Source organism: Erpetoichthys calabaricus, chromosome 2 (assembly GCF_900747795.2).
Source record: "Erpetoichthys calabaricus chromosome 2, fErpCal1.3, whole genome shotgun sequence".
Classification (NCBI taxonomy): domain Eukaryota; kingdom Metazoa; phylum Chordata; class Cladistia; order Polypteriformes; family Polypteridae; genus Erpetoichthys; species Erpetoichthys calabaricus.
In genome coordinates, this window is record NC_041395.2 from 130108012 (window position 1) to 130118920 (window position 10909).

A 10909-nucleotide genomic window follows, 5' to 3' on the forward strand; every position below is an offset into this window, starting at 1 on the left:
CATTCCAAAACACACACAGATTTATTCTTAAAGTCCAGCACACAACACAGTACCCTGCACCAAGCACCCTAGTTCAGTCTGTGTCTTTCTCTCTTCCGGACATCTCCTGCCACCTTCACTCCTCTCCTCTGAAGCTTTGTCTTCTTTCTCCCGATTCCGGCTCCCCTTCAGGAGGGAGGCGCCCTTTTTTATAGTCACCCAGATGTGTTCCACGTGCTTCGTGAGGGTCTTCCGGCAGCACTTCCTGGTGTGGCGGAAGTGCTGAGATCCAGGGCTCCACAATCCTCCGAGCGTCTGATTTGATCAAACTCCTGCCAGTGATATCTTGCCAAATGAATTCTTCCAAATTAATAATATCTGATCTAGATAAAAATATCACTGCATATCTAACTCCTTAACACATCTAACATGAAACCCAATAATATTTATGAGGGAACATCTGGTAAAAATGAAAGCAATGTTTCCTGTACAGCAGTGTCAGTAGTATATCCTCTACAAACTGAAATTTTGTGCATAATAGGCTTTTAAAAACATTTAAGAATTTATTTCAGGCAGATATTGGATCAAACTACCTTGAACCTAAATTGGATTAAGGAGGGTTGAGAATGTTATGTTATTTCTTATATAGTTAATTTCAGAGTGAATGGTAATTTTTTGTGATAATTTTCCATACCTTGTTTTAATTAAACTGACAGGTACTCTTATTTTTATTTTGAACAATTTCAAACAAAGTTTTTTAAAAAGGTTAACAGAGAAACAATGCTGCCTGCCTGTACCCAGTCACAAATATTTCCTGCTCTAATTTCTTTGTAATTGCATTTAGTTCAAGCCTAATAGCAGAAAAATGATTTGACCTCATCTTGGGAGAAACAGAAATGTGATTCATAATTACGTTGTGCAAAGTCCTCTCCAGGGATAATGTCTGCACTATATATAGACAAGATCATCTAGAGTATCTCATGTCACGGTGCAACAAAGATGAAATATATTCTTAACATTATGATGTCCTTGAAACTAATATTTAACATACTTGCTGTTAAGGATCTAAAATGCAATATACGTGAAAAAATTCATTTGAATGGGCTATATAAAAGTGGAGATATTGTTTTAGGTGGAATTTTTGAGGTTAATTTTAAAGTCACTTTGCCTGATCTCACGTTCAGATCTAAACCGGAACAAGTGGCTTGTGATGGGTAAGTGAAACCCAATCATTGTTACAAATGCAGCACAATCTTTTTATGAATTTGTCTGTTTCACATTATATGTTGTATATGATATATCTGTATTTGTTATTAGTGATCCTAACATTCTTTCTAAACTAATAAGAGATGTTTAGTTATATAACATCCTAAACAAGAATGAGCCATTACTGAAAATCATTAATAAATGCAGTGAAACAATTTTACCTAATGCAGATCTACTGTACTAAGCACAGCACAAATTCAATAAAAATACCTTTACTTATAAGTTAACTAATACAATAAAAAGTTTTTATATTGTATATACAGTATTTTTAAGTCTACCCGAAGTTATCTTTGTTCATGTGTGCTTTTTAACTTGTTTTTATTGAGTTTTGACCTCTCAGGATTTCAGTGGGTACAGACAATGATATTCGCCATTGAAGAAATTAATAAAGACCCGGCACTGCTTCCTAACACATCTTTGGGTTATCGGCTCTATGACAACTGTGTGAACTTGGGAGTTGCTCTCAAAGCGGCCACCAGTTTAATTGCTGGTGAAGATGACACTATTCTCGACTACAACTGCCAGGGGCTGCCTCCAGTTGTTGCTATTGTCGGAGATCCTGGATCAACACATTCGATTGCAATACTTAGCATATTGGGTTTATTCAACATTCCACTGGTAAGGGATTATTTTTATGACTGAATGATAAAAAGTCGTTAATTTATCAATTAATTTCCTTACTGTTTATGATTGAATAATAACAAAACAATTATTTATCAATTAATTTACTTACTGCTATAGAGTCTGATTTTTTTTTATTAATAGTTGAGTAACCAAGTAAAATAAGCATTCTATTAATAAATCAGCTGATTGAATAATTCCATTTTTAAAAGTATTTTTTTTAATTCCATCATTTATTGACTTCTCCACAGAACAATACTTACATTTGACTATTAAATAGTTTTAAATGAACATGCTCATAGAATCTTATTTAAACCTACAAGCTGGCATAACATGTACAAATTCTATGCAAAATGTTTGTGTTAGACATACTTATTAAAATACATATTTTAATCATCTATGTAATTCTGAATAGTAAAAAATAACTTCTGAAGTAAAATAAGAACGTTGAATAATTGAATTTTTAACAAGCAATAGACATGGTCCTTTGAAAACATTAAAACACTTGCAAATATAGAAAAATACCATTCGAAATAAATACAAAGATGCAGGATATTTTTATGTTTGTATTTTTTTATGTGTTAATTGAACATTGCAGGTCAGCTACTATGCCACATGTTCCTGTTTAAGCAATAAATATGAATACCCAACATTCTTTAGAACAATCCCAAGTGATGCCTTTCAGGTCAAAGCCATAGCAGAAATCATTAAACATTATGGGTGGACATGGGTTGGTGCATTAGCTAGTGATGATGACTATGGGCAGAATGCTATCAAGTTCTTTAAAGAAGAAATAAATACTTTTGGCTGCATTGCATTTATGGAAGCCATCCCCAAAATACATCAGAAAGATGTGATACAGAATATAGTAAAAACTATAAAACAATCATCTGCTACAATTATTGTGGTATTTTGCTCTGAAGTGGAACTGCTTGCTGTGGTGAAAGAAGTTGTTCACCAAAATATAACAGGGCGGCAGTGGATTGCAAGTGAAGGTTGGAGCACTTCCACGGTGTTGGCCAGCAGCAACTACTTTGGTTCATTTGGTGGAACACTGGGTATTGCAATACGCAGAGGGGAAATTCCAGGACTGGGACAGTTCCTTCTTCAGATACAACCTGACTTTAATAATAACTTATTTATCCAGTTCTGGGAAACAGTTTTTGGATGTAAATTCCAAACCAAAACGAATTATTCTGTGGCTAATGGGCCGGCGTGTACAGGGTTTGAGATCATTCGAAAAACACAAACTGCTTTTAATGATGTGTCAGAATTAAGGGCTTCCTACAATGTCTACAAAGCGGTGTACACCTTGGCACATGCCCTACATGACTTGGCTTCTTGTGTAGGAGGGAATGGACCATTTGAAAACAATACCTGTGCAGATATAAGATCTATGAAGCAGTGGCAGGTACCGTATGTAGAATTTTGTAGAAATATAAAGGAAAGTAAGAGCGGAGAATATTAATAACATCCCCAAGATGTGCCATATGTTAGTGCTGTAAATGTAAATACTTATATCCTCTATCCAACATTTGGTATACAGTAATCAACCAAAACTGGAATATAATAAATATGTAAAGAAAAACCCATATTTATACTTACTTTCGGCTAAAGCGCCATTTGTCAACGTGCACATGTATACACAGTATTTCTAGTCATATAAATGAATGTTCAGTTCATTCTTATGATTATTGATTCTGAGGTCTGTATTAACATTACTAAATTCATAGCTCAACAGTTTAAAATAATTCCACATATTTTGTGTTTTTTAGAAGGTAATATTTTAAGCTACTTAGCCTATATTGCATATTGACAAAGAATACCAAAATTCTGAGCATTTCTTTTTCTTCACTTATTTAGACACCTAAGATCTTTTTTGCTTAAGATTATTTTGATGAAAGTGAAATGTACTGCTAAAATTATTAAAGCAACAGACATAGAATAAAAGTAAAACTTAAGTAAATAATAGAGTCTAATATTATTATCCATTTTAAATGATATCTCCTGTTGCTTTTAATTATTTTTCCTCATTTGTCAGTTTAATATATAAAATCTAATCCTTACACTTAAAACCTTTATTTCTTATAGATGGGTGGTATATTCTATTTACCAATCTTTTTTCCTGGTTATTTACTTACAAAAAAGTATAATAATAAAGAAAATGATAAAAAGATTTTTAAATTATTTTTTCAGGTTAATTCAAATATTTTTCCTTGTGACAATTAAAATTAATGTACATTCATTTTATTTTTAATGTTTTTGAAGCTTTTACATTACCTGAAGAAAGTCAATTTCACCAATAAGCTGGGAGAAAGACTGGCTTTTGATGACAATGGAGATGCACTGGCTATCTATGATATTGTAAACTGGCAACAAGCTGAAGATGGATCTGTGAAAATTAGGACCATTGGCATTTTTGATAAATCTGCAAATGCAGAGAGAGAACTTGTGCTTGACGAAGACAATATTTTTTGGAACTTTGAATTGGGAAACGTAAGCAACATTACAAATTAATGTTTTTATATCTGTAAATACTTTTTATTAAAATTAATGTATGAACAGGGCGGCACGGTGGCACAGTGGGTAGCGCTGCTGCCTCACAGTTGGGAGATCTGGGGACCTGGGTTTGCTTCCCGGGTCCTCCCTGCGTGGAGTTTGCATGTTCTCCCCGTGTCTGCATGGGTTTCCTCCGAGCGCTCCGGTTTCCTCCCACAGTCCAAAGACATGCAGGTTAGGTGGATTGGTGATTCTAAATTGGCCCTAGTGTGTGCTTGGTGTGTGGGTGTGTTTGTGTGTGTCCTGCGGTGGGTTGGCACCCTGCCTGGGATTGGTTCCTGCCTTGTGCCCTGTGTTGGCTGGGATTGGCTCCAGGTGACCCTGTGTTCGGATTCAGCGGGTTGGAAAATGGATGGATGTATGAACATATTTTGGTTAGAGTCAGAGTTGTCTTAAAGTGTGATTTTTTCACAAACATGTATTTCATTTCAATTTATATATATATATATATATATATATATATATATATATATATATATATATATATATATATATATGTGAAACTACTACACAAGTTTATTATAGATAGTATTGCATAGTATTATAGAGATATAATATATTTAAGCTTTAATCACAAATTTTACATTCAACATATCCCAACATTTTTTATTAGACTGTGACATGTATATACACTTTGGACATGTTTGAATATAATGAACAAATACTTCACTAGAAAATGATACCTAGTGCTGATGGATAGGGTATCTGACTAATTTGACTAATTATAAACCTGATCGGAGTGCCTTCTGTGTACAGATGTTATGGTCTTTATGCATTCAAAGTAATTTCATTTGGTAAATCAGAGACAGAATTTCCAGTTATTTGGAGACCCAGAACTAAACAGATGTTCCTTAAGTTTAACTGTAGTGGAAAAGTGTCATGAGATGGACTGGCATCCTTTCCACGATGTACTCTATCTATCTATCTATCTATCTATCTATCTATCTATCTATCTATCTATCTATCTATCTATCTATCTATCTATCTATCTATCTATCTATCTATCTATCTATCTATCTATCTATCTACTGTATTCCTGTCCTGCATTTACTGCATCTGGCATATTCTTTACTTGGATAAGCTCATACTGAAAATGTAAAGAAACACTTAACACAATAATGCTGCTCTGACATAGTATAGTAGATTATTGAGTATACTAAAAAAAATATTAAAAAATTACATTTTTGTCTGCAATACTTTCTATATAAAAAGTTGAGACACAGAAATGTCAATCCTGTGAATTCCAGGATTATCACATCCACACAGACACACATACAGTATGTAATTTTTCTTTAATTAAAAAAAAAAAATCTTTGCCTACTTATTAAACAACAACAAAAAACACTGGAATCGAATAAATTTCATTTATGCTTTGCTTTATTTTGCTTAAGGATTTGCTGTATAGATATAAGAAAAAGAAGAAAATTGTTTGCTTGGTTTCAGATTCCTGAATCTTACTGCAGTAAAAGCTGCTTGCAGGGAACGAGAAAAGCTATTCGCAAGGGAGAGCCAGTCTGCTGTTTTGACTGCATACCATGTGCTGATGGAGAAATCAGTAGTGGAATTGGTAGGTTGTCTTGGGATAATTTTTAAATCACAGTTCTTGAATACCTATGAACATTTATTTAGGAATTATGCGAAAATAACAGAAACATGTGAAAGTGTGGAAATCAATTTGCAGGAATAAAGGAAAAACATATGTGTAAAATAATAATAAATTATATATAAAACTGTATGGACACAGAGACATTTGTGCTTTCCTTAAGGTGTATTATTTCATCCACCTTAAAAAAAAGGACAAATGTTTGATCTAATTCAACTCATGGAAAATTGTGTATAGCATTTTCAAGAGTAAGCAGCTCCAGTGACCTAGTAATATTATTACTTGACTGATCCCTTCATCTAAGGGAACTTACAACATTTGAAATAAAATTGATGACATTTCATTTGTTGTTCCAATAGGTAAAGTAACTTGCTTATGGTCATACAGTGTCAGTAGCAGGAGCTGAACCGACAACCTCAGAGTCTAAAGTACAAAGCCTTAAACACTATAACATATTGCCTGCCAATAATATTACCATTTAAACCCATAAATATTGTATAAAGAAGTACACTTATTTACATAGTACTTCTCATACTCCTGATTAACCAATGGCTCTATAACTAATGCCCATTGTCTTACGCAATTTTCTGGGTGAAACCAAATTTGTTTTCTGCATTAGTGTGTCAATAGAACAGAGCAAACTTCTGAATTCCAAACATTTATTTTACAAAAAAAAAAAACATTTTAAAGAGAAATACTTGTATTTGATTAAAGAAAGTAACATTTCAGGTAAAAAAAGAAAACTTTATTACATTGAGGTATATAGGCCAGTGCTAATGATCTGACATAATAAGCTGATTGTGTGAAAGGCAACCAAACTAAAAGGAGGCGTTGTGGCATATGTGATAGTTTAACGTACATATCATCAGTTCTTACACAATTGCAAGAGTGAGCATAGTAAAAGGATACAAGGTGGTCACACTACATTGGCAAGCACAACGAATTAAAATAAAGAAGCACAAGAAAGAGGCAAGGTTGGGGACCAAAAACACAGTGTGGTAAAAAAATTAGGCAGTAGAAAGAAAAAGGTTTGGGGATGGCCACCTCATACTTTGAAAATCAGCAAAATAAACAAAACAGATGCAGAGTTCACAACTAAACTGACTAACAAGTTGAGCCTGGGCTATAAACATGGTGGACAGGAGGAAGAGGTGGAGGTCAGGGCGGCCAGAACAGGAACTGATTTGGCAGGAAGGTGGATTCTGGGTATTGGAAATGATGTCACCAGGGTTTGCTGGAAGTGACATCAACAGTGGGTGGACTGGTGGTGATGCCATTGAAAGGCAGGGTCTTCAGCCAAACTGCAGAGGAACAGGAGGACAGAGTATCATGGGAGAGTGCCAACCCCTGGTCTGGCTGACAAATAACACTATTTGAGCCTGTAAACTGTTCCCCATGCACACGTGTGCGACTACAGTTATTTACAGCAGACATCCAATACATTAAACTAACATCCCTTCAAAATCAGAAGAACACTTCCTTCAACTCTTATAACTCACAGAAACCGTTGGAATGCAAGTACATCCTATTACATTTCAGAGAAAACTTGTCAGATATGGTATTGATGGAAGTGTTGCTACCAAAAAGCTAATCCTTTGAGGAAGAAACAAAGTCAACATATTTAGCTTTGTGCAAAAACATAAAGACTAGGGTGCTGAACAATAGCAGCATGAGCTCAGAAGCTGAAATTTTTTGGACAAACTTGAGGCAGTTTGTCTCTGGAAGAGCTGGAGAGTGCTACATGGAGGCGTCTTCAGTGAAGTATGGGTTCCCTGAAATCTTGGGACCACATTTCTGAAAACAATATTTGGATCTGGCCAGAATTAATGGAATATTTAATGCTTAGAAATATAAGCAGTTTCTCATCCATCATGCAATACCATCAGGGAGGCACCTGATCAGTCATGATTTCATTGTGTAGCAAGAGACTTAGACATAGATGTCCACATAGCCAAATTTAAAGGCGAAAAGGAGCCCTGATCTCAGCAGCATCAAGGTTGTCTGGGATTAGCTGAAGAGACAGAACTAGGCCAAAGTCTTCAGGGGAACTATGGCAAGTTCTGCAAAATACTTGGAGTAAACTACCAGTTGACATTTTTATAAAACTGAGGGACATTGTAGATACCTTGTAGCCATCTCATTTTTAATTGTGATGAAGGGGAGCTAATGCCTTTTGCAGCAGCAGTGGGTGCACACTAGTATAACATCCCAAATAGCTTATCAGTCCTTGGCAGGGCACACTTATGAAGATATTCACACTCATTCATACTGGACCATTTTAAAATCACTAAATAACCTAAAGTACGTTTTTTTAAGATATGTGTAGTAAATTACAATACCCAAAGAAAAATCTTTTCAAACACAAGGGGGACATGCAAACTCTACACATCCGGTGCCCAGGCTGAAATCTGGAACTTTGGAGCTCCACACAGATAGCAGATAGTCACTATATGTTTAAATGCATACAAACACACACACATACATAAAAGATTTATGTCACACAGGACAGCACAGTAGTGCAGTGGTAGTGCTGCTGCCTTGCAATAAGGAGGCCAGCATTCGCATACTGGGTCTTCCCTGAGTGAAGTTTGTATGTTCTCCCCATGTCTGTGCAGGCTTCCTTCCACTGTCAAAAGACATGAAAGTTAGGTGAATTGACAGCATGAAAGTGCCCCAGGAGTTTGTCTGGTCACCCTGTGATGAACTGGTGCCCTGTTAAGGGTTTGTTCTTGCCTCGTGCCTTATACTAACTGGAATATTCTCCAGCACCCACCATGACCCTGGTTTGAATTAAGTGGATTAGAAATTTGCATGACATTTCACACAAGTATGTACAAATATATTCTATATATGTTTATATAGATGATTTTTTTTTCCTTCTCTTTTATGCTGGGAGAAGATACATATGGTTTAACTGATATATTAAAAGCACAAGCTAGACAGATTAAAAAGAAGGGTCCCAATATCTCTCACAATACTTCCCATGGGCAGGAGTAGTAGTTGGGCAATGCAGAAGCAGAACCAAGGGCCACATCTGGCAGAAAAACAGAACAGAAGAGGATCATTAATAGCTCATAATAATTATCAGGCTTTTATTTTCAGAAAATGATAGACACAAATGCTTGCAGTATGAACAACCTAATGCAGAACTCTAGCCAGGGAATGTAAAGAATATTCAACCTAGATTTAAATGATGAGACTGATGGGACATCCCTTACTTAAATGTGCCTGTAGCTAAAGGCTGAAATTCCCAGAGTTGCTTTATTTACAGTATTCTTAGAATCTGTGGAAGATTGGTGTCTTGAGATGTACTATGTACATGCTGGTAGGTATGCCTTGACAATATAATTTAACTTGGGACTTAGTTCTCGTTTTAAGCACCTGAGCCTCATGCCATTGTTTTTCTTATAATTCATCAAGTAAGTCATTACTGTAAACAAATTATTGCATGGCTGCTGGTTTCAAAAAACTAAATATTAACCTTTAAAATATGACAGGGCACTCTCATAGTGGCCCTCTCAAACCAGATTAAATAAAAGTATACTTATAAAATACATTTTATTTTTTTCTTTGAAAGATTCTGTTGAATGTGTTCCATGCCCTTCTGATTTTTGGTCAAATCCTGGAAAAAACCACTGCATTTTTAAAGAAATTGAATTTCTCTCATATGAAGATGCAATGGGAATTACATTAACTGCAGTCTCTTTATCAGGATTCTTCATTTCAGTTGGTGTATTGGCAGTTTTTATCCATTATCGGCATACTCCAGTTGTTAAAACCAACAATTCTGAACTGAGCTTTCTCTTGCTAGCGTCACTATCCATGTGCTTTCTCTGCTCACTATGTTTTATTGGACAGCCTTCTCACATCAGTTGCATGATGATGCATGCCATTTTTGGAATCAGCTTTGTTTTATGTATCTCCTGCATTCTTGTAAAAACTATAGTTGTGATAGTGGTATTTAAAGCTACCCAACCTGGTAATAATGTGATACAGTGGTTTGGTATTTCTCAACAAAGATTCACTGTTTTCTTATGTACTTTCACTCAGATTCTAATATGTATTGTATGGCTGGCCACAGCCCCTCCATTTCCTGTTAAAAACACAAAGTATAACATGTCAAAGATTATTCTGGAGTGTAATATTGGATCAGTAACTGGGTTTAGCTTTCTTCTGGGATACATTGGATTGTTATCCGGTATATGCTTTCTTTTGGCCTTCCTTGCCAGAAATCTCCCAGACAGCTTTAATGAAGCTAGGTTCATTACATTCAGCATGCTTATTTTTTGTGCTGTTTGGATAACTTTCATACCTGCTTATGTTAGCTCACCGGGGAAATATACTGTAGCTGTTGAAATTTTTGCAATATTAGCTTCAAGCTTTGGTATTCTGTTTGCAATATTCACTCCAAAATGTTATATTATTCTACTTAAACCAGAGCAGAATACGAAGAAAGCACTCATGAGCCGATAGCTGTTTGCAGTTTAGTTAATAAGGACTTGAATGTTAAATATGCAAATATTTATTAAAGACAGAAACATTAAATTATATCAATCCAAAAATTTTCATCTGTTTCCTGTGTATGTGTCTCAGTGCATGTGTTTAGGAAGTTTAAGTTGAGCAGGTTATCCAATGATCAAGAGCTAATAAAGTCTCAATAAGCTGTTTATGTTTGCAAAACCTACTGTATTTGTTGAAGACCTAACTAATAATAACCAGTAAGAAAACAATAAAAAACATTCAGCAATTGATTATGGAGGGCACATGCATTTCCAGGACATGAACAACATGTATTTATACAATAAAAGAGTAATGAAAGAGAAGAACATTGCATACATATCCTCAACTTCAAGTCAAATCAGCAAACAGTATCATTAAAGT

At 35.1% G+C, this 10909-nt stretch overlaps 1 protein-coding gene across 1 annotated transcript; it reads left to right on the top strand.

The window, feature by feature from the left end:
• The first annotated feature begins 1571 nt into the window (after window positions 1-1571).
• On the top strand, window positions 1572-10590 carry LOC114643169 (extracellular calcium-sensing receptor-like). The gene is made up of 5 exons (XM_028791844.2): window positions 1572-1863; window positions 2465-3277; window positions 4135-4362; window positions 5869-5992; window positions 9606-10590. The coding sequence occupies exons 1-5, from the start codon at window positions 1606-1608 to the stop codon at window positions 10499-10501; spliced, it is 2319 nt and encodes a 772-aa protein (XP_028647677.1). The 5' UTR covers window positions 1572-1605; the 3' UTR covers window positions 10502-10590.
• The last annotated feature ends 319 nt before the right edge of the window (window positions 10591-10909 follow it).

Bases quoted from the DNA above. Each gene is read 5' to 3' on its own strand.
- LOC114643169 (XM_028791844.2), top strand. From the start codon at position 1,606: ATGATATTCGCCATTGAAGAAATTAATAAAGACCCGGCACTGCTTCCT. The intron at 1,864-2,464 runs GTAAGGGATTAT...TGAACATTGCAG, and splicing joins GTTTATTCAACATTCCACTG to GTCAGCTACTATGCCACATG. The intron at 5,993-9,605 runs GTAGGTTGTCTT...TTTCTTTGAAAG, and splicing joins AGAAATCAGTAGTGGAATTG to ATTCTGTTGAATGTGTTCCA.